Raw genomic sequence first — 25,849 nt, 5'->3', positions numbered from 1 at the left:
ACAGAATTAAAAATTTTGCCAGGGACTTCTTTAATATATATTAAATATATTAAAAACAGAAAACAATTTTGACAATAAGAGACATGACATAAAAGTTCCTGCAATCCTTTTTTAATTGAACATATAAATCAGTCATTTGAATTCATATTCTCCATGTCTTAAAATCATTCCAATATCAGTTTCTTTTCAACAATTATAAACTTTGAACATCTTATATATAAAATTCTCGTGTCACAATGTTAGTTACCGTACTCCTCCGAAACGGCTTTACTGATTTTTACCAAATTTGATATGCATATTCAGTAGGTCTGAGAATCGGCTACTATCTATTTTTCATACCCCTACACCATCTCCCCCCTTTCAAAAATATATTTATATATAAATTAAGGCTTTTATGTCCAACAGATGGCGCTACCTTCCGACGAACTAAGTTTGCTTTTCTGTCAGGCATTATGCTTTTCTGTGAGAATGGACTGAAGCAGATCATTTTCTATCTATCTATATAAATAATATATAACGTTCGTTTGTTCTTTTCTATGTTGTTTATATTAGTTTTAGTTGACGTTGTTTAGCATCGCGCGTGAGTTCTTTTGTATTTTATTTAAATTTGAAATTGGTTATTCAAAACAGTATTCGAATGTTGTTAGCCTGACGATGGCCATGGAATGGGCCGAAAACGTTTGTTTATGATTAAAGTTAAAGGTTCTCAGCATCAAGGTGTTGTTGTCTTACAGTGTAATAGAGTCTGAGTGAGGTTAGGAGAATAACTATTAATTATTCCTGTTTTATTAAAATTATTACTTAATATAAATATTAATATAAATAAAATATAACGTTCGTTTGTTCCTACCGATTCCTTTGAAATTTTGACACAACGTTGCATTCGAATACGCACGTGTTTTTATATAATATACATGTCGAAATTCCCCCCAGTGGGGGGAGATGGACGGGATTAAGGCTTACCGTGAAGAACTCGGCTTCTATTATACTATTTTACATGCGTTTTTTGCGTTTTTAATTGCGTTTTAATAGGTTACGTCAACAGAATATACACTAAAAAGGGATTTTTCGATATTCCCCAGCGGGAAAAGTGACGGGATTAAGGCTTACTGTGAAGAACTCGGCTTTTATTATACTATTTTAGATGCGTTTTTGATTGCGTTTTAATAGGGTACGTCAAAAGAATATACACTAAGAAGGAATTTTTTGAAATTTCCCCCACGGGGGAAGTGTTACACATTTATAATAGATACATTTTGAGCCACAACAACGCGTGGCCGGGTCAGCTAGTATACTATATATACAAGCTATTTGCTAAATAGCCAAGGTATACAGTGTTCACCTACCATTTTGACTTATTCAATACTTTTGTGGTCTTGGAGTGGGAACAACATGATGTGCACAAACTTGCTTATCAAGAGATCTCATATCAGTAAGTATGGCACAATGATTGGCTGGCACACTGCACATTCACTATTGAGACCTTCAAAAATGGCAAGTCTATTGTCATGATACAGTCAGTATTTAGGCAACACTTTCATATTGGTAGACAAGGAAGGATACCTGATCATCAACCATCACAAACTTGGTGAAAAAATTTCACACAACTTCTGCATTAGACAAGAAACTGGGAGGAAGTGAATATCTGTGCAGACACAAGAGAACATGGAGCATGTGAGAAGTGCTATCAATCCAAAGACATTTGACATGCAAACATGCAATGACACAAACTGTCAGAGAGGTCAGTATGTCAGGTTTTGCATTCAGACCTAATTATCAAGTGCACAAAATTTGGATGGTGGTGGAGTTGTAGACAGATTTTGTTGCAAGGAAAGCTTTTTGTGGACAACTAACCCGAGTGCAGGAGGAACCAGATGTCGTTTGATGATAATGTCAGGACGTATATTTTGAACTACCAGGCTGTATGAATAAACAGAGTACGAGATACTAAAATGACAGTAATCCTTGCCAACTGCATGAGAAACCCTTTCAGTCATAGAGTTACTGTATGATGCAGAATATCTTTTGGAGTAATTGGCCCTTATATTTTGAGAATGAAAATGGTTGGTCACTTACTTGACATCAGAATGATGTGTGCAGATGCTGATTGAGTATATGTTTATAGCATTATGAGACCTGGGCATTGACCTGCAAGGGTTTATTTTCAACAAGATGGAGCTGAGCACATACCACATGGCAATCCAAGAATACTTTAAGAACAATGTTTCAGCATCAAATTATTTGTTTTGGAGATATCCTTGACCAGCCCAATCACCTGATCGGTTGGCTTGCGATTCCTCAAATGAAATGCAATATACAGCAACTTTTGAGTCAACATTTCATTAATTACTGGGTGATTAGTCACTGATTTCTGACCACCTGGGCCTTCATGTTCTCTGGATACGAACAAACATGATTTCTGGATGTGGGTCACTTAAAGAATATAGTTTATTGTGATAATGTTGCAACATTGGCAGACAAAGAACAATACTGCATTGCATGTAAGAAGAATCATCTTCAGATGTGAAACACATTGAACAACATTCCTTGCATGCTAAGTGATCTGCACAGCACATACTGGTATGTCCCGATATGAATGAATAAATGCTTTGTATTTCTGTTATTTTATTTCTCAGCAACATTTAATCTGTAGTAAACAATTTTGAAACTAAAATTTTTCTTTACAAAATCTTTTTCTGCATCCTTTGAACAGTTTGAACACAAAGTTTGGTGTCAATTGGCTTATTAGTTGAAGCTACAGAGTCCTCTGAATAGGATAATTTTAATTATGATCATAAAGTACATTAAGTTATATTAAAACTAACTTTAAATCAAAAACTTTCAAACTCCCATAAGCATTACTGTAATTCAACAATAATAATAAATTAAGATACTAGAAAAAGCAGAGGATTTTTACATCAATTTAGTGACAAACAAAAATTTAGACTTATAACAAAAAAACTCATTATATATTTCTTCAATTTTCTTAGATTATTTCATTCTCAAATGCATATTGGATTGGATTAAAAATAGATTTAACAAGTTATTTCAAATTAAATCAGAAATTCTTAGGATCCATTTGTAGTTGTTTTTAAACAACATATCGAGTTAGACAAAATTTACTTTTAAATAGTAATTACAGTAAATTGATGTAATACTACTTCACATTGTCTCCGACCATGTATAGCACCTATTGTCAAATGTCTGACAGGTACCATACTCTGTTGGCAGACCACTTCCACAAATGGAGTATACAGACCACTATTACAACTAGAATAGCATTTGTGAAATGGGAAATGTAAAAACTACTTTAGTGTCTGGAAAAAATCAAACTCAGACACAAGGAATCTTCCAACCCTATTTCTACAACAATATGTTACCAAACCAGCATTATAGCAATGAGCATTATATAATAAAATCATAGCTGTTCTTGCACAAGTGCAGGCTGTAAGTGATGTTCAAGGAATTTCTTGTAGGTGATTGATTCCTGTCAACAGATGCCATTCTAGCTGCTTTAGAAAAGTCTATATTATTTATCTGTAAAAATAGCTCTGCTGACAGAATACAGTGCTACCAGACATTTGGCAATGGGTGCTACTCATGGTGAGACTAAAATTTGTGTGTTAAGTACAACCCACTGCATACTTTATTCATTAGTGATCAATAATTACAACATGATCCTCATATAAAACAATCTTTTAAACATTATTTTAACTTTAAATGGGATAAAATATAATTAAAATTTTCAAATGATTATGATTAATTTCAAGGTACTCTATTATTAATACTATCTAGTTTACAGATAGCCTTGTTTGTCAAGACAATTTTCCTTTAAAAAACAAAGGATGTTATAGGTTTACAGTTTTACATGTTATTTTATCATCTGAATGGCTTTAGACTCATATATAGTCTACATATGAAGTACATTCACAGACTATTGGAAAGTCTATGATTCTCCATGTAAAATGCTTTGAACTCCTTTGCACAAAAGGAAATTATGCTTTAATATCTAAAAGTTTTTGGCAGTCCCAAGGTAAATGCCAACTAAAATGTTTGAAACTTTTATCCTAGTTGGTTTGATCCAACACGACTTTTTTAAATTAAAAAGACATTTTATGCTAATTTTTTAAACATTTTCTCTTTTAACAATTACTCTATTAATCGTTTCTCATTAACTTAAGTATAAAGTAACAAATCCCAAAATATCATGACAATTATTATTGGTTATTTAATATTTTTTTGAAAATAGCTAGAAACTCCTGACTGCAGGGGCATTTGCAAGCACTTCTCAAAACTAACATTTTTTCCCCATACAAATCAAGACTGATATGACATCAAACCTAAATTTGATACAGAGCATTATTTTCTCAATGAGTTTAGATATAGCATGTAACTAAAGTTTTATAACAAATTATACAATCTAATTTGTAATTTTGGCCTTCATCCAATGTTAAGTTCTGGAACTTCTCAATTTTATTATTATTCCAAATGACTATGCATTATTCATTTGGAACTTATTCTATGCACCGAAATATATTTTTGTATAGATGGACGTCAAATGTAATATTTCAACTAAGTTTTTAACTGATATCTAGAAATGTAAAAGCTGAAAATGATCCAAATAGAATTTTGTTAACAATGAATCATGCTAATGGCCATGATAATAATATTATGTATAAAATATATCATCTAAAAATTTGTAAGCTCTGCACATTAATTATATACGTGGAAAGTTTTTCTACTAACCAACACAATGAAACAACAAAATATTTTATTCACTGCTTACAACTTTTTCTAAGTATAAGTACAACATTGTCACAGCACTTCATAACCTCTGACTTTGACCCCAAACTTAACATTGTCTCTTCTCAAGTGTCCCCAGCCCTCATTTTTGAATTTCTTCAAAAATCTCAGATGTCATCCATGACTTTTTGTTGGCTTTGTAATTTACTGGTAGTGTTTATATGTTTTTAAAACATCTTGAATTCTTTGATTTTCCTATTACAAGAAGTTTTCTTTTGTCTGTACCAGTCATATTAGTGCAAACAAAAGCTGTTATCTAGCTTTCGCAAGTTTTCCACCAATACACTTTTCGTTTTTAAATTTAAATGTTTTATCTGGTAAGTTTGTAAAATATCCCAGTTTCATCTGCATATTCCCATCTTAATTTAGGCCACACATCTCTAACCAGTTTTCAACATCCAGTAAATTTACACTTTTTGTTTCTCCACATACTTTCCCAAAACTTATGCCATGTCTTTGTTTAAAATGGTCTAGCCATCCATTAGAACATTTAAAGTTATTATCACCTAGTAGTCATCCAAATTCTTCTTCTTTTTCCATTAGTATCGGTCCATTTAGTGGTAAGTTGGAACTTCTGCATTGGTTAAACCACTTAATTGGAGCAGCATCAATAGTGGCTTTTTTGCCAACTGTCCCTTCCTTGAGACAAATGTGCCACCAATTCAAATTTAGTCAACTGTGGTCTTCTATGATCTTTCCTTGGCAGCATCCGTTACCAGTTCAAATTGACCAATCATGTCATTACAAGCCCACCTGTGGCCAAGTGATTCTGTTCCCTGAACATTGGGAGTTTGGTTGTGGGTTTGCGCCTGGCCAGAATGGGTTCTCCATGGAGTTTTCTGGGTTTTCTCCGCATCTGTAACACCTGAATAGGGTCGCTTAACTTTAAAAAGACCTCCTGGAAGGCATCCTCCATAGGCAGATCACCCAAGTGTTGAATTGCTGTAACTTAACAAACGAACAAACATGTCATTACACAATATCACCATGACAACAAGTCTAACCCAATCATCAGGTTGTTTAAAGATGTGATGAACCTCATCCCACCAAAGTCAGATAGTGAGAGTATCATCCACAGTCATTCTAGGCAGTGGACTGACCCTAAAAACTGAACACACAGTACAAGTACTGTACTGTATTTTCTTTGTTAAATAAAATTTGTAATCTAATTTTGTAAATTTGGGAGTGCTTTAAATACGACATTAAAACAGGGTTTTATGTTGTTACAAGTGGGTTTTTTAACATTATCTAGTATAGTAAAAACAGGACCGATAAAAATTTGATGTTATGTTAGGGTTGTCATTACATCCAATGACATTATAATTGGGTTAAACTGTACTTAACTCAGGAATGTAACCAGAAATTTATGGGGTCATCTGCATCACTGATGGCACTTGCATAAACTTGGGCTACTATAAAAAACAATAATCCAAGAGACCACTAGCAACATATTGTGCAAGGAACTGGCATTAGTATGGCAGCTTCATACATATCACATCAAACTGATACATGCAACAATGTTTAATACAAAACAAAAAGGCTGAGCAAGAACAAGTTTTAAATTTTGTTCTTCTTTACCTTGTGGCTGATCATGTGGCTAGTATTTGAGTCTGATGTGCCTGTTTTCTGTTTAAATTCTGGTCAACTTCTTGTAACTTTTTTACAATGTTTACTTTTTAAATTCATGATGCACATTGGGTCTTGGCAGAGAGATGAGTGTTGATATGGGAAATTCTCTTGCAGGTACATGACAGCTAACTCTTGTACATTTTCAGTATACACAAGAAAATGTTTTATACTGAGAAATTTTATAAGTTTTATATTAATAAATTTATTTGCTCCTTTTTCTTATTTATCAGTAATTTAACAGCAAATATTTTGCTGGGTACAACTACTTTAGAAATAATTGCAAAATTACCCTGTATTTAATATCTTCAAACATCTTAGTATAATATGAATTAAGTATATCATTAGTAAAATTTTATGCTTACAGTAATTGCATCCAAATTATTAAAAACTTAAGAAATTCTGTAATCTGTTAAGGGATAACCATTTAAAATCTATTATTTTTCCCACTCACATTTTAATTTCACATGTGATTTGTAATTGTTTTTTTATGTAAAAGTCAAAACCAACACATATTCACCAATATGTTATTTCATAATGAAATTATTAACAGGTGAACAATTTTAATTTTCTAGTTTGTATTTGCTTCTACTGATATCATCATCTATTATTTATTTATTGTTCCAAACATTGTTAAGGCAGAAATATGTGCATTTACATTATAATAAATTCTTCATTTTGTTTTTCCACTCTTGACATGCATGACATTAACAGCACCTTCCCCATAAGCAGTAAAGGGCTTTTTTTGTGTAGTTGTAAAGTTTTTCTTTTTACAGAAGTAGAAAAGCATAAGATGACTAAAATGCAACTTAAGATCCTCCATTTTTAAGTCCAAAACCTTGAGTGTAATAACAAAAGTTTTCTTTGTAATATCTGTTACAGAACATTATAGCAAAATTGACAAAAACAACTGATTATAAATTGCCATTAATCACTACTAGCAACATCTTATGTAAAAAGAACTTTTTCATCAACTCTATATTACAGTAAATATACAACATATCAGTTAATCATCTTTCACCAAATGATATATATATATATATAGGTCAAATTAAATCAACAGCGTAATATAGTGATTGCTGTTATAATAATCATATAAATTTAACACGACACGAATCAAATTTGTTATAATACAGATTAACTTGTATTTGATCAAATATTTTTTTATAGGAAAAAAAAGCACTACTTTTCACAAACAATTGCTAAATTTTGAAAATGTTAAAAATTTTAATGTTTTTTAATTATAAATATATAAAAAATCTACATAAATGCAAACAAAAAATGTTTCAATAAAGTGATTTAAAAATTAATTAATACAAGCTATGTCAATGACATGAATTGCAAAAATTATAAAATTATTGAATTGATCTCATAAAATTAAAATTATTTCTATTAAATTGCACATATTAATTCTAAAAATTTTTCTTGTAAAATTTTAAATGTTCATCTTACCATCATCATCACTGTCTGGTTCACCATCCTTTAAAATATAAAAATTGTATAAACAAAATAATTTTTCTTAATTAAAATTAAGAAAACAAAGTGTTTTTACTTACCAAATCTCCCAAATCTGTTCCTCCACCACCTAACCCTCCCATCTGTCTCATCATCTGAAATTTCAAGATGATGATAATAAGCAGATGATAAAAAAAGTGATTATACAATATTTTTAAATCAGAAAATATTGGTGCAACTTTTCTTTCCTAATATATATTTTCATTTTTAAGAGAGATTAATGTTCATACACTAAGATTAAATTTTGGAATATAAATTAATATATATCTACTATATAAAACTGAAAAACTGGACAGTGTCACGGTATGCCAAAAACGGCCACTAGGAGCACCCCTAGCTATTATTTAAATTAACAATAAATTCAGTTTTTTGCATAATATTAAAATAATAAATGCGGTTTTTTGCATTTTAGTAGGGTATGCCGTGAGAATGCCCATTAAGAAGGGATTTTTTAAAATTTCTCCCACGGGGAGAGGGTTAAGGATTACCCTGAAGAACTCTGCTTCTACTGTACTATTTTAGATGCAGATTGTGTGTTTTTGACTGCGTTTTAGTAGGGTACACCATGAGAAATTCAGTATATTGTTTTTATTTGTAACATGCATTTATTATTTATACCAAGGAATGACACAGCTACTGCTAGAACGCCCACTAGGGGGCATCCTGGGCAACTAGTATCAAATAAATTATTTCAAAGCAAGTTTTTAATACTTTCCATTTTCTTATGTTAATAAAAAGTTATTTAGAACACACTTAAATCTATTAAAACAGAAATGTGTTTAATAAAGTTTAACCTTTTTAGTTGAGCTATCTCCAACAAACAAATTTGTAATGAATGTAACATCGATGAAACTGAATGAAATAAATTAAACCAAATGCAAAATTTGAAAGCATTGTGTGTTCATAGAACAATTTCAAAATATAGGTATCTTTTGCTTAATGCACAAAATTAATTGCAGCACTCCCTTTATATACAAGGCAGAAATTTTAATTAATGTCTTTATTTAACATATCTATGTTTTTCTTGGCAAATAAGATATTGGTAAATTTGCTATTTTCCTGCTGAGGGTGATTTCCAATATAGTTAGGTAGTTTAATTACAATAGTTGTGAAATTTAACACATAATTGCTGATGTCATATTGTGTTCTTTGTTTAGAAGATAATTTTAAAACTTTACTTCACATTTTGTTCATGTAAAATGTGAAGTAAAGTTTTAAAATTATACTTAAGTTTTATATGTATACTTTTTAAGTTTCATAAAGGATACAATGCTATACAAACAGTAAAAATAATACTTTTAGTGTATGGGAAAGATGCTCCTAAATGTCAGATGTCAAATGTAGTTTTGACAGTTTTGTTTGGAAAATTTTGAACTAAAGGATACAAAAAGTATGGGGTGAGGTGCCCTAAAGTTGTGGACAAAGAGAAATTTCAGGAAGAAATTATTATTTATTGATTTTTAACAACTCATGAACTTCAACAAATCTTAGTGTATCATGAACATAATGATTGTGTTCTGCATGCACTTAAATGAAACAGAAAACCTGGATTGAATATAATTTTGTCTGACAAAGATAAGCAGCTCTAAGGTTTCATTTTACTTTTTAAATTACTAATTTTTATCATAGAAACATTTCTTATGGATGACAAAATAACAACATTTGGTTTAATTTAAAATCTATTTCCTTTTATAGATATTACAGTACATTCATAATCAAAGAAATCATAAAATTGTTTTTCAATAACTAAGAATCTGGATGAACTGATATTTCCAAAGCACTTGCGTCAGTGTTAGATTCCATAGAATCCTATTTTTTAATTTGAAAAAGAATAATTACGGTTTTTGAACATACGGGGAAAATACAGGTTCAATTTCAAAACATTTGCACAACAGATTCTAAAACAGGAGAATTCAAAGTGGAATCTGAGAAATTTAAAGGTTCTTGTGGAGAATGTATGCAGAGATTGTCCCTCCATAAATTAGTGTTGTTTGTAACTTATAGTTAGATCATACAGTAAGTAAACTCATGTTTTGTTTTTGTTTTTTTATATAAATAATTGTATAAATTCATTGAAAAACATGTTGATGTTCTTTGAAACAAAAAAAGTAAAAAAAACTGTCAGAAAAAAAATTTAAAAAATTGATTCAGCTGTAAAACAAGTCTTGAATCTGGAAATAGAAAAATCAAGGGTCATATTCTGGCCACCTCTTGTCTTTGAGAGACAGTGTCTATGTCACAAGTTGGTTTCTGGATAAACATTTATTTACATCTGGAGAGATCATTACTTCTCCCCAAATGCAATTCTGGATGATTTTCAACTGATCTTTCACCAGTTTCCTCAATTTTATTATATCCAACTAGACTACTTGTGCTGTACAATTGTAATGGAGAACATTTTCTATTTCAGGAAAGAGTATTTCAAGATAGAGATAACACTTTTCATTTTTTTAAAGCAGCCACTTTAGATTTCACTTTAAAAAACATGTAGTCAGTAGTGTTTCAATGATTCTGCAATTACGGAACCATTGGATATGCTATTAATCCTATCTTCTTCCATCAATCCATCTCTAAGTATTTCTTGAAACATTACCATCTAATTTCCCCTTAATAACAGATTCTCTAACTTAGTTATTAAAATTTTCATTTGTTGATATGATTGTTACCTGGAACATTTTGAGATTAGAATTTGTAAAAACTTTATTCACCTACGTAAAACAACAAAGTGCAAAGCATCTTGAGAGCAGTGGAACTCACTTCCGGCTAATTGTATGTGTGTATGGTTGTTGTCTGTACCTTGCTCATTTAACATATTGACACAGTATTATTATTATTTTAAAAATCTTAACAGTTATAAAAATATAATTATGAACTGTTATTTTACTTTGAATGATGGAACTAAAGCTGGCTGTAAAGGAAAGCTTAAGCAATTTGACCTGGAGTGGCCTGATCTCTTAGATGTTGCACTACACAATCTAGCAGGAATACCACAAAATAGCTTGATTTTCATGATTACTTTGTGAATAGAACTTGCTATTATACAAAGCAATTGTTTAAAAATTACAAATTGTTTGACTGTTATAATTATTTAGTAAGTGAGAAAGTACACAAAACATGGTGATATGCAGTAAAAGATGTGGCATAACACACTAAAAAGAAAAGTGCAGCCTGGACAATGGTTAAAAATGTTTTGTCATCACATAGATGCAAGAAAGTGAAATTTCCAGCGAGGTGTGTTAGCAAGAAAGCAACTGTGATGACTTCAGATTATGACAATTCTCGTTTTCTCACTGTCGCTTTCATTGTTATTCAATGACATGAAATGTTTCTTTTCATTCAAAGGAATAGGAAAAAAATGGAGCAACAATAAAGTTTATCATTTCTATTTAAAATTTATTTTGTATACTAGTGCTTTCTATATATTAACAAGACTTATTATACTGGAAATTATGGATACAAATATTTAGTCTTACAGATCAAAAATACTGGACTTATATACTGAAGTTATTATACTAAAAATTATGAAAATATAAAATACTGAAAATATACTAGGACTTATACTGGAAATTATGGATGCAGATATTTAGTCTTACAGATCTGTAAGACTAAATATCTGCAATCCATAAAAGTCCTGTTAATATATAGAAAGTACTAGTATACAAAATAAATTTTAAGTAGAGTTAAAAAGGACACAATAGCATAATAATTTATCATTTCTATTTTGATGAATTTTTAATCACTGATTGAATTAATTAACTTCTCTGTATGGACACTTTAATCATTACCTTCTTGCCATATAAATTGAAGAAAGCATATTTGATATATATGTTATGGACAAAATGATTAATATGGGCGTTATGAATAATGCCCGATCATTATGAACAATGACCAACAAAATCGGGCATTGTAATAAATTTCAATAACTTATCAATTGACCGGTCATTATGAATACTGCTATCACCTAATCGGGCAAAGTGATAATAGTATTGGGTTGTTCGGAAAGTTCGTAGCGATTTTTAAGAGAGATGAAAGAAATTGTTTTAAAACTAAAAATATACTTTTATTCCATTATGTTTGCGCCATTGTTTTTAATGACGTGTTGCCATCTATGGGGCAGCTTCATGATACCCTCTTCGTAGAACTTTCCAGTTTTTTCCGCGAAAAACTGATCCATGTGGTTTTTGCAAGCTTCCAAAGTATGAAAGTTTTTATCATGAAGGGAATTTTGTAGAGAATGGAACAAATGGTAGTCTGACGGGGCAAGGTCAGGTGAGTAAGGGGGGTGGGGTAAAACATCCCAGCCTGGTTCCAATAATTTTTGCTGTGTTCGTAAAGACGTGTGAGGTCTGGCATTATCTTGGTGAAACACAATGCCCTTTTTTTTTCTATTGGCCAGTACCGGACGTTTTTCTTTAATTGCCATGTTCAGCTTATCCAATTGGAAACAATACTTATCAGAATCAATTGTTTGATTCTGTGGAAGCAGCTCGTAGTACAGGATTCGTTTTCAATCCTACCAGACAGTGAGCATGACCTTCTTTAGATGAAGACCGGCCTTTGGAGTTTTTAACGGTGATTCATTTTTCTTACCCCATGATTGTTTTTGGCTGATGTTATAAATGATCCACTTTTCATCAACTGTCACTAAACGCTTCAGAAAAGGGTCATTTTCATTTCGTCTTTCAAGAGAATCACAAATGGAGATGTGATCCAATAAGTTTTTTTCCGTTAAGTCGTGAGGTATCCAAATGTCGTAACGATTCACGTATCCGAGCTTCTTTAGATGTTGAAATATAGTACTGTTTGATGACTTCACTATGTCTGCAATCTCTCGAGTTGTGTAATGAGGGTTTTCATCCAATAATGCTTTGATCGGGTCTCTTCAATAACAGGAGGTCTTCCTGAGCAAGGAGCATCTTTAAGGCTGAAATTGCCCATTTTAAATTTTGCAAACCACTTTTGAACAGTTGATTCTGATACAGCACTCTTACCATAAACATCACATATCTTTTTTGCTGTTTGTACAGCATTTTTGCCTTTATGAAAAAAGAAAAGAAACAAGTGTTAATAATGCACGTTGTTCGCATCCATTTTTGCAATGAGCCAAATTAAACGCTATTTGAATAATCTTAACGGTTTTTTTGTAACGGACGCGTCTCAAGGGTCATTTATCGTAATATTCATTGGTTTGTACAATTCTAATAATTTTTCCGTCAATCGGTGTCTCAACTGTTGGCTATCAAAAATCGCTACGAACTTTCCGAACAACCCAATATATTGAGGAGTGATCATCAGACATAGGCTAGCCAATCAGAACTTACATCTTACTTGCACATGCGTATTGCATTTAGTACCGAATTTTAAATTTATGTGACCAGTAGTTAATCTTTCTTCTTTGACAAAAGTAACGATCGTGGAGGAATCATTAAGTAATATGAATAATTGCTTCAACAACCAATTAAACAAATTAATAGCAGAAAAAGGTGAAAACAATCAAATTTTTACAAAATCAGCGTATTTGTCAATGATAGAAAAAGTGTGTGTGTTAAAAATGAAAGTTACTTCTAAGTTACCGGAAGAATATCAGTTAATAGTACTTTGAAATAATTCACAAAAAATAAATATTTCTAAATGAAATAAGTGGAGTTTTTTTTAAATCAAATTTAAAATTCAGTACTAAACACAATATGCACATGCAACTGAGTGCCGATTGGCTAGTGTATGTCAGATGATCACTCCTCAACTTATTATCATCACTTTGCGTGACTAGGTGATAGCAGTATTCAAATTGACCGGTCAATTTGATAAATTAATCGATATAATGATCGATATTATCAATATATATATATATATATATATATATACAGTTTAAAGCAAGAACATCAAATCACAATAAGCCAGTACCAGATGACTGTGAGGGTGAGATTTTCTATCCTGTAAGTGAGAGATTCTACTTCTCATTCATGCATGGTTTCACTTTGCAAATCATATCATTACAGACTTATCACTTGCTGCTATTAATATTACACATTTCTGTAATACCATTGCACATATTGCCACACAGTAGCTGCCAGTTCTTTTATAATGTGACATTTTTAAGATATGTTGTAAATTATGTTTTCTGCTTTCAAACACATACTACCTCTGTCACATTCAACTATGCTCCCACTCAAAACAGGAAGTTTGAAAGGTTTCTTGACAACTTGTGCCCTCTCATTCAGTTTTACAACAAACTAGGTGAACAGAAAAAAAGTGTCAAAACCACATGCTCTATAATTTTGTACTTTGTACTTTCAAAAATTTTATAATTTCATTGGTATAAGTAATTCTGTATTGTGTTGTGTACACAGATAACCCAAACACACACAATCAACACTATAGACAAGTTTGTTACAAGTGACCAGAATTGCCATTGTCCCCAAAGACAAACTTTAATCTCATGTTAATATCTCTGAAGAGACAAGAGGTTAATGATAAGAATATGGCCACAGGTGTTTCTTATAAAAACAAGTATAAAACCATTCAATGTATTTAAAAGGAACAAAATACAATCCCAAACATTATTGGAAAATTAACCAAAAAGTTCAGTTCTAACAAAATAATTTAAATCTTAGATTGTACACTGAGCCTTGCTTAGAGATTTCCCAGCCTTCAATATTTGCATTAAGACTTATGTACAAAATTATGGAAAAATCTCTAGAATCAGATTTAAATCATAAAAAGCAACAAAGCTATGGTATCATCTTAGTACCCTGAACCATGAAAACCAGTAAAAATATACCAATCATCAGCTCACTGAAAAAAGTCAATACTTGTAAACAAGAAAATATGCATTACATGATCATTGATGTTCAGAACCTGGATAAAACAGGTTCTGAACATCAATGACAATTTTATCAGCAAACCTTTTATCAGTTTCCATTTGAAATGGCATTCTGCATTCTGTTAAGTTTCATATTATCACTATCATATAGTCTATTTTTTCTGTTTTATATACTAACATCTCTATCTCACCTCTTTTTTCCAGTATAGAACTATATAAATCTTTATTATAGTCTATGGAAAGAATCAACTTGGAAATTAACCAATAAGAATTAGCCATTGATTGCTTAGTTGTGGCAAGTTACTTTTGCTTTCTTCCTCATTTGTTAAACACATCACTTCCATTATAAAGTGTTATAGAAGCTTCATGTTCTGGTATTGGAATATGAGAAAGTTTGTTATAGTAGTTAAATGGATTATTCTTTAGTTAATGAATACTATAAAAAAAATTAACAATGGAAAAATCATTCTGCCATCTAGTGAGAGAAAACGAAATAAAATTCATATATTGCTGACAATTACAGAATGTGCTGATTGGTTTAACTGAAGCAACATCATGCATGACATTGCTCTCAAGTAGATTCTTTCCATAAACAGACTATAGTTTGAAATAATTCATATTCACGAAAAACTTTTGGAATAGATTTTTTGACTTATTTGAAATACAGTAGCTTCTAGGATAGAAAGTGGGATACATTTTGTGAAATTACCTCAACAACTATTTACTACTGAACAAGGCATAGTTTATTACACTCAATGCAGAGTTAACACTGATGTGCATGAAAAAAAGTCATTCCCTTTCACACTGTTATGTTATTTGTAAAATTAACATTGTTTTGTAATGTCTAAGTGATGTAATTTTCAAAGTGCATCATATTTTATCATATTATTTTTTTAATTATTCTTATTTTAGTATTTATTTTACCATATAATTTTTTATAGGATAAATAGAATGGCTTTATACTTGAAGGCCTCTAAATGCAGCCAAATAAGTTTGTAATTCAGAATAAACATTGCTGGAATAAGTAAGGTTTTTTTTTTGTGCATATCAGTGTTAATTGAAAAGTTACAGTTTATTAACTAACTCAATGCATTGTTAACTCAAGCACTAAAATTACTAAAAACTAAAATTATATTAACATAAAAACAGCTTCAATTTATAACTTACATTTCTTTGAACTGTTAGTAACAGAACCAAATACAATGCTATTCGCAAAGCATATGCAACAGTAAAAAATTATCAATATTATCTACTACTGCATAATCTGAGTTTTAGAACAATTAGTTACTATCCACAGCATCAAAAGCCATAAAATTTAATAATGTCAGTTATATTTAGTTTATAAATTATATTAAAACAGAGCACTTGTATTATGTATTTTATATTATAACTGAAGTAGAAAACAAACTTTCTCAAATTTTGAAACTAAAAAATATAAAAAATAACTGCAATTTCTAATCATTTTGTTTTGAAATTATATTTCTGCTTTCATGATCAAAATCTTTTGATGAGAGCTATCAACAATAGCAAAAATATGAAATAAAAAAAAAATGATCATAAAATAAGTTTTACAACTTTCTATAAACAGAATTATTTGAAAATTAAAATAAATGGAAAAAATTAAGTATTAATATATTCTTAAATATTACATACTTTAGTTTTGTAATGTTTTTAAATAAATAAATTTTTAAAATTGTTTAAATGTACCCAAGCCATGAATCAATAATTCATAATAAAATTATTGGGATTAAACTTGGATTAATTAATTTTCCTCAAAATGATTAGATATGTTGTATACAAACAACAAATCTTTATCCTTGAGGATATATTGTGTTTAAAAACAGATTACATGTAATAATAATAATAATAATAGATTGTTTTAAAACAAGCCATGTTAGTTCATTTTTTTAATTTGAAAAAAAGTCTATCTGAATAAGTTCATACAAAAGTGGTTAAACAATATTAATTTTTGATTCTTCAATGTATATACCATAAAACAAGAAAATTATTTGAGACAAAAATGTAAACTTTTACATATTGAAGTATTTTCAAAAAATTTTCTTTAATTTCTTCATGTAAATTATGTGTAATAGTAAAGTTATTGTAAAACTGATATGTCACTTTTAGCTATTTTAAAGTTTATTTGAAAAATCAGAATATAATAACAAAAACATGAGTGGCATCAGCCCAAAATGCATATTGGCACAACTGATTTAAAGACTAAAGCACACAGGAGAATAAAGTGGATAAGAAAAAAGTCCAGTGTAATATCAACACTTGATGGTGTTTTTTAAAAAAAAAATCTAAAAAAGGACATGGTTTCAACACACAGAAATTTAAATGGTGTTAAATTTTAGTTTTATGTCATTTTTTAATTTTATATCATGTCACAATGTGCATGTTTTATGTTTTCAAAAATTTTATTATAAGAAATGACACTATCTGTCAAACATTACAAATATCCCAAACAAAAATTTATTTAAATTTTCAAAGTATTTTATTATATATTACATAAATGTTTTACTTAAAAAATTAATAAAATTATCAATTTAGAATCTGAAGAATGTAATTTCTCACAAAACAATGTTATTTTTTTTATTGTCAAAATTTTAGAAATCAGAGATCCAATTCTTCATGAGTTACAAATGAGCTATTTTATCTAAATAAAATTATTGACACACTCCACATTGCACAATTTAAAGTTTTGATTTAGTAAATAATGTTTAACTTTACAATATTTAATTGAAAATACATTTATACAACTAAATTCCTGAAGCACCCTTTCTTACAATCATTAAAAATATTAATTTAAAAAAACTTGGTGAATAAGAAATTAACTTTTTCAATTGGGAAAGTAACAAATTAAAGTTTACCCAAATGGCATTTTGAACCATGTGACAGTTATTTTTAAATTTCAGTTTAAAAAGAATTTTAATTTATTTTCTTACTCTCAAATTAATTTTTTAAAAACATTTAAAGTATGACCATATGAAAATACATAAACATCAGTTAAAGATTATGCAAATATAAATCTTTCAATTTCATAATATTTAACCTACTAACTTATTATTTATCTCTAAAAACTGATCCAAATCAGAGAATTTTAGTGCTTTTAAATATGTAATATTTAAATCCTTTAGTAATTTAAAAATGTTTATGTAAAACTTTAACAATGTTCCTAAAACAAGTAAACATTTGTCTAATAAAATCATAACACTTTACAAATAATTTTATATCATATCTATTAGAATTTTCATAATGTAAGTTTTATGTCCCATTAAAATCCATTAAGGCTGTTTTACATAATTTATTATGTACATGAATACACACTATTTGCTACTACTAATATTGTCAAAGGCCAGAAATTATGAACTTTTTTTTAGATACAGAAGAAAATCTTTAAGTAGTTAATCTTTAATCAATAAAAATAAATTTTTATATTTCTGTTAAATATTTTATGATAAATTATTGTAAAATAATTTAGAACTAGAGTAAACATTCATAAATTACGGAATACTTTAAAACCAATATTCACAGATTATTTCTGATTAGGTTTTTTTTAAAATAAATTTTAAAATCAGTAAATAATTTGGAATTCATAAAGCTTTCAAATATATCAATTAACATAAAATTATTTTTAATAAGCTTTTAAAATATTACCTCTTCAAAATCTGTGCCACTGCCAACATCATCATCGGAATCATCTTCATCTCTCCATTTGTTAAAATCAACTTTTAACCAATGATGCTAAAAATATATTTATCATTAATTCATTGAATATGAAAATAATTAAATTTTGTTGTTATTTGCTTGACCACAAGGATTAAATGTTTTCCTCCTGGTTGATAAAATATCATTCATTTTGCTGCACCATGAATACTCATTCCTATTATTCAGAAGAATAAACAGGACGAAATAAGCAGCGAAATATCCTAGCATTTAATTTCTACAATATTTTTATTGCATAATTCCAAAATTAAAGATTCAAAAAATTGCTTACATATTTACTTTTAATGTATTTAAATAGTCATTACCTTTTTGGCATCTTGAAGTAATCTGCTCCAATAAGGACCTTCCTCTGTTTTAATTAAAACAAATTCAACTCCCCGATCTCTAACAACATGTTTTGAATCCTAAAATTGATGAAGTATAGATAAATAAAGACATTAATAATTTGAAGTATTTGAATTAAATTATATTACAACTATAAAAGAATCCAAATGCTTGAAATATAAAATAATTACTTCAACTATTTTCAAATTATTATTATTATTGAATAGAAATATTTAACCACTAACCAAGATATATAATCTTAATTATTTAACAAAGTTTCCTAAAAAAATAGATTAATAACTGAAGATTACCAGGAAAATGTGTGTTTAAATTTTCATTTAAAATGCTAATTTTGGAAACTGTCTATAAAAACAAAAAAGTTGTAAAAAATTCTAGAGAAATTCACATTTAAATCTTCTAATGATCATACTTGTCAAAATATGAACACACAGATTATTTAAAATAACTTCAATATGTTCATCATAAGCTTTAACAAAGATATATAAATAGCTAGTTGTTTACCTTCGCTAGTTAGTAGGCAAGTTAGGCTTCATTTTTATTAATAAAACATTGTTCAAATAAAGTAATTAATTGGCAAATTTTTAAAAATAAGGATAGTAAAAAAACCTGCTTTTTTAGAAACTAATATTTTTACGATTTTTACTTGTTATACAATTGATTTAACTAAATCATATTGTTATTTTTATGAACATATTGTAAAATGCAAAACATGTATACTGTAAATACATTTAATTTTTTAAATTTAATTACCATCCAGAATTATTCTACAAGAAACTATTCTACAAAGATTTACCAGGAGCAGATGAAAATCTATATATGTCAACACTTGCTTTTAGTGACTATAAGCTACAGTCCCTGAGTAGTCAGGATGGAAAATGCAAAATGTCTGAGGCATCACCTGTTCAAATTTTAAACATTTGTTTTTAATTAGACTATGTTTTCATTGTTTTTAAAGAAAGTTTTTATTTTTGACAGTCAAGTAGCCAAAAAATAGCTTTTATTTTTGACAGTCAAGTAGCCAGGTCAGTCATCAAAAGTGTATTCTGAAACCTTGAAATAAAATAAATGGTGATTCCTACTTCAACAGACACTGTTTAAAATTTAGTTTTTAATTTTTTAAATTTAATTACCATCTGGCATTATTCTGTAACAAACTATTTTATTTGCTTATTTATATCATCCTTTCTTTTGACAGGCAACTGTCTTTACTGCTGAAATATGATTTAACTCAAAATTTTCTATGAAATTGTTTTACAGTAGAGCGTCGATAAGTGGAACGCCAGTAAGTGGAATGGCCGGAAAGTGGAACGATTTTCAGTCCGACTGTGTCGTGCTGAATTGAATGTTTTTGATACTAAATTTACTTCTAAAGTATAATTTTCGTGTTTTTTATATTCTTTAATATATTTATTTTGTTTGTACAAAATGCAGAAATAATTTTTAACAATACAATAGCCTCGATGATTATTATAAAAATTTTCGTTAGGCTTAAAATCAACGAAAATTCAACACGAAGCAACACGCAACGGAGAAAAATTTGAACATCGGACAGGTTAATGTATTTTTTCGTACAAAGTCAGAAACTGGAACAAATCATTAACTGGAAGGACCCCAGTCCCCAATTGGTTCCACTTATCGACGCTCTACTGTATTTACATAAATTCAACTTTGTTATAACAACAATAAAATTTCTTTCAGAACAGAATCTGTTGCTGTTGAGTGTACAAATCTCCAGTGAAATGTAGTAATATGTTATAGCAATTTATTTTTTTTCTTTGTGTATTATAAGCAGTATTTTTTCATTATTGTATATTTCAAACTTACATGAAAAAATTAATGGTCCACACATTTAAAATTCACATCACTTGGCAATATTGAAGGATGCTCTGTTTAATATTTATAGGGAAGATTTGTTCCCAAATGTTCATTAGCACTTCACAAGGGTAGTGTTTTTATGAGAACATATCAAAATTTGACTGTACTGTACATAAAATCTAGAAAAATTTGTATTTAAACAACCTATTTCAAAATTTACTTATTAGTAAATATGTAAAAAAAAAAATTCAAATTAACACAAACCTCTGGTTTTACTTCTTTAAAAAAGTTTAAAGTTACTTCATGTTCTTTATTGTCTGGGCCTCCTTTACCCCTAAAAATACAATATCAATATTAAATAATATATATGAATGTGATTTATTAGTTAATCAATCACTTTCATAACTTCAATAATTAAATTGGTCAAGTTTGTTAACCTAACCAATTTAATTATTTTTATCAAGTTGTTTTTATTTGACAATTTTTCTTTAATATTCTGTCAAATTTCTGAAAATCAATCACAAGAGTTTAAAAAAATTATAACATCAGTTGTTCTATCATTCTTTTATTAAAATATCAGTAATCCCCTAAACTTAATTAAATTTTAATAGTTTTAATGCTGAAATTAGTAATACATATTCCAAATTTTTTCCAATGCTAATATATGTTATTTAAAATTACAACAGTTCAAATATACTGAAAATTCATCAGAATAATACTTTTTATTTAATGTCATTTTTAAAGCTAGAATCCTTAGAAGCTTCAAAAGCATTTAAACTATTGACTAGATTCTAATATCAAATAATTTCCGTTAAGTTAGAAAATTTCGTTCATTTTCATTATCTTCATACAGGGTTTTTCAAAAGAAATGCACTATAGGAGATGGAAGTAGGTTGTAAGTAAAGCATCAAGGGTAAGTGTGTAATATATCGGTTATATTGGGTTGTTCAGAAAGTAATTTCGTTTTTCCATAGAAAAATAAATGCAATATTCTTATAATAAATAAATATTTTATTGAATTATATATTGACCATTTTGATCAAATAGCTGTTGTCATTGTTTCTGGTAGTAGCATGATTTCACATTCATAAAAATTTTGATCGTTGTTTACAAAAAACTGATCCAAGTGATTTTTGACATTGTCATTTCAAGTAAATGTCTTACAGTTAAAAAAATTTGTATAGACCGGAACAAGTAATAATCTGAGTGTGCCCAATCTGGCAAATATGGTTGGTGTGATAACACATGCCCCATCTAAGCTATAACAGTTTGACGAGTTACCAAACTTGTGTGAAATTTGGCATTATCATGGTAAAACACTACACTTTGTTTGTTGATCAATTCTGGCCTTTTCTGTTTGATGATATTACTTGATATTACTCAATTTGTTTACTCGATGGCAGTACACTTTCGAATCAATTGTTAAATTGTCTGGTAAAAGCTAAAAAAAAAAAGTTTCTTTAAAATCCAACCATAGAGAGCATCTCAAGTTAATAACATGTGGAACCCATATATCGAGCTTTGAAATGAAATCAATTCGTTTTAAGTAATAATAAACGATTCAATTTAACAGATTTAATCTCTTAGTGACTTCACGTGTTGTTATACACCAGATTGCTTCAATCAGTACCTTTATTTTGTTTTCATTGGCTTCAAATGGCCATCCAGAATGTGGTATATCTTCGATATTAAAATTGCCAGAACACTATTTTGTAAACCAGTTTTGTCTTTCTCTCAACACATCATCTCCAAACATGTACCACAATTCTTTTCTTGTTTGAACAGCATTTTGATTTTTTAGTTATAAAAAAGCAAAATACGCCAAAAATGATGCTTTCGATTTTCCGTATTTGATGGGTCACAAAAAAAACCATACACATTGTACAGAATCAAACAACTTTTTTTACAAATAAGCCTTAAAATGTCAGCTGTCGAAGTATATAATGAAAATGTGGTTTAAAATAAAATTGGCTGGTAAAAATACATCTAATTCCTCTAAGAATAAAAAAATGAAATTACTTTCCGAACAACCCAATATAATATCATTTTGGGTCTACAGTATATCAATTGCACAAAATTCTTGTGCATGGTTGACTCACTTTCAATTAATGTATTGCATAGTTCTGTAACTCAACATACTGAGGCTTAATTTTTATGGAATTGAAAAGACCAGATGAAAACAACTTTTATTCTGATCAATTTCTTAAGAGTATGCATATTTTACAAGATATTTGTCAGGGACATTATAAATGAACTGCACTGAGTACAGTTCACCAATTTTGTCTACAAGTTAAAACAAAGAATTATTCTAAATTAATTGCATTCATTCACTATGCAAGAAAAAGATATTTAGGATAAGAAATTTGTAGAATATAAAAATGTTAATTAAAAATTACTTCGAAAAATTAAGAAAATAAATTTTAAAGACAACACACTGACAGAACAAATGCACCAACATTATAATTGTCTAGAATAGGGATAATTTCCATGCCATCTATGAACCTAAAAGTAATTTGAAAAATATTTTTTATTACATATATAACTACTGTCAGAATATATGTAGATCATGACAATCTTTGTAAATCAAAATCAGTGCACACAATCAAAATTTTTGTGCACACTATCAGGAATCCTGTGTGGAGGAAAAAACAACTTTAATATGTTCTGTCTCTTGATATATATATCAAGATGCTTTGTTTTTAATGACATGTGAAATCTCAAACACCTTGTTAAAATATCCCATACATGTTGTTAACAGCAATACTTTGCTCCTAGAGGAGGTTCAAATTGCAATTTTTCTGCAATCAATAATATGAAGTGAATTAACCCATTCCCAAACCCTAAAAATGCCCATTTTAATTCTAAAATCATAATTTATGTTAAAGTAACACAAGTAAATGCCAAAATTAATGCATAAAACATAATAATAGATTAAAAACAATGAAAAAGTAAATAATGCAATCAAATGCAGAAGATGAATTTAGTGCAGCTGGGCTTGTTCAACAGGTGTCTCAAACTCTTATCAACTGATTTAGAAAATTAATAGATTTTCACTGTAGCACAAAACAAAAAGAAATATTCTGAGAGATATAAAAACAAAATAAAAATTAATCCAATCTGGAAACACCAATTCATCATGCATGTCTGTACAAATATAGGCATCTTCGTTTTTTTGAGTTCCAAGAAAGATTCAATTTTTGGGGCAAAATTTCCTCAAAAATGTGCCTGGATTCCAAGTTGTTCAACCTTGAGTGTTTGAGTTCTGAGATACCACATACCACTGTACTTCAATCCATTCTTTTGCTTACTTATTTTTTACATTTCTGTCTTGTTTAAAGTTGCTCTTGGTAACAATGATTTACTAAGAATTTTTCAGCTAAGTAGCCCCATTCAAAGTGCACAGGAATAGATCACAATGCATTACATGTGATCTGTTCTTTAAATTTGTGACAATATTTTTCACAGATAATTATTCAGTAAATTAAGATCAGTTGCACAAGATATCTAAATTTATTTTATGTAAACACAACTTTATTGATTAATTATTTTAAACAATAGAAGCATTAACTGTGTTAATATATTACAGACAGGAGAGAGAGAAAGAGAGAGAAATTACTAAAAAATGTAACCAAATGATGAATCAGCAACTTTTATTTAAAGTAACTGGGATTAAACTTGGATTATTTTACTGTTCCTCAAAATTGATTAGATATGCTGTATGTCAACAACAATCTTGCCCTTTGAGGAAAATTTTATCACAAAAATACATTTTACAGATCTACAAAATACATACATAACAGAAATGACTCATAAAATAAATAGCTTTGTCAGCTCTATATTGAGAATAAAGGAACAAATTCTATAGGAATAGCAAGCAAAACTAAAATTATTACTTATATATTATTATATGAAGCGTGCAATGCCATAAGGTTGTAAATGCCATTTTCTCAAAATACATTTTATTGAAGAAATGAATTTTAAATGCAATGTTTTTTCCTAAAAAAAATATTGTGGCAATTGTGGTGCTCTAAGTGGCTATATTTTGAAGATGAATTTATGTGCAAGCCATAACGTTTTAAGTGCCAAAGTGCAAGCCACTTGACTTTTGGCACGTAAAATGTTATGATTTACATTTACATCATTTTGTTATTCCAATTTGTAACGCAGTGAGTTTTTTACGCAGAACCGGATAACTGAATCCCAGTTTATTAATAGTTAACCTGTATCACCTTATTATTTGATATTTCAAAATGGTATTCGGACTTCATTAATCTTTCAAATTTGAAGTTTTTAAATACATTTTAACTTTTATTCCACTAAATTAATACCTTATTGTTTATATTTTCCTTTATTTATCATAATTATATTACAATTGATAAAGATTACAGCCCAGTTCAAGTACCAAAACTGTGGGCCCAACATTGTTGAAGCCAGGAAGCAGTCACTAATAGATTATTGCCAGTTTTTAATGTTAAAATTGATATTGAATTTTTAAATTGTGTTTAATAATTTAAATGTAGTTTTTTTTGGTATTCAAAACTGTTTTTCAGCTGTAGAAACATTAATTTTATGATTGCAATTGTTTTTGGCATTTACGTTATGGCTCTAACCCTGTTTTTAAACTTTTTTTGTTTCCTTACTATCATATTTAGGTGTTTGAAATTAAACCCAATGTTTTATTCCAAAGTGTAAATTGTTAAAATAATTTTTATAGCTTTTAATTAAAGTTTGTTCATTACAAAAAGTGTTTTTTCTCTCTCCTGAAAAGTTTGTTTTTTGGCATTTACAACATTATGACATTGCATGCTTCATATATATTATACTTTTTTTATATATTCAATTTTCTATTCTCATACACAGTGAATCTATTAAGTTTTGGGACTTAATTATTTGTAAGAGAGCACTGAGTACACCATCTGGTCACAGACAGATTTTGACTTGTTACATGTGTCAAAAACATGTAAAGTTTTGCAAAGATCAAAGTTGTTTTGTGCCATGTATAGTTGAATGTGATTGGGTGAAGAGCTCTCATCCTGTGTTCAAATATGATGCAACAAGTGACAAGAAAGTTGTGCTGCAATGCAAACAGCTGATCTGATTGCAGCCTAAGGTAATGAAACACTATCACAATCCAACAATTTCTGTTAGATGATAGTTGTGAAAGAGACGGCCTTACCAAAATGTATAGCCTGA

At 29.1% G+C, this 25,849-nt stretch overlaps 1 protein-coding gene across 2 annotated transcripts in view; it reads right to left on the bottom strand.

The window, feature by feature from the left end:
• p23 overlaps positions 1-25,849 on the bottom strand; it is a 58,121-nt gene that overhangs the window by 17,171 nt on the left and 15,101 nt on the right. For both annotated transcript variants that reach the window (XM_067266204.1, XM_067266203.1), the window contains exons 3-7: positions 20,921-20,990; positions 18,802-18,900; positions 18,428-18,514; positions 7,986-8,039; positions 7,882-7,909 (exon numbers count right to left, since the gene is read on the bottom strand). In XM_067266204.1, the coding sequence (XP_067122305.1) occupies positions 7,882-7,909; positions 7,986-8,039; positions 18,428-18,514; positions 18,802-18,900; positions 20,921-20,990 (338 nt within the window). The remainder of the gene's footprint in view (positions 1-7,881; positions 7,910-7,985; positions 8,040-18,427; positions 18,515-18,801; positions 18,901-20,920; positions 20,991-25,849) is intronic.

This window comes from Centruroides vittatus, unplaced genomic scaffold (assembly GCF_030686945.1).
Source record: "Centruroides vittatus isolate TY-2023 unplaced genomic scaffold, ASM3068694v2 contig_2696, whole genome shotgun sequence".
Taxonomy (NCBI): domain Eukaryota; kingdom Metazoa; phylum Arthropoda; class Arachnida; order Scorpiones; family Buthidae; genus Centruroides; species Centruroides vittatus.
This window is presented reverse-complemented; position numbering and strand designations above follow the sequence as displayed.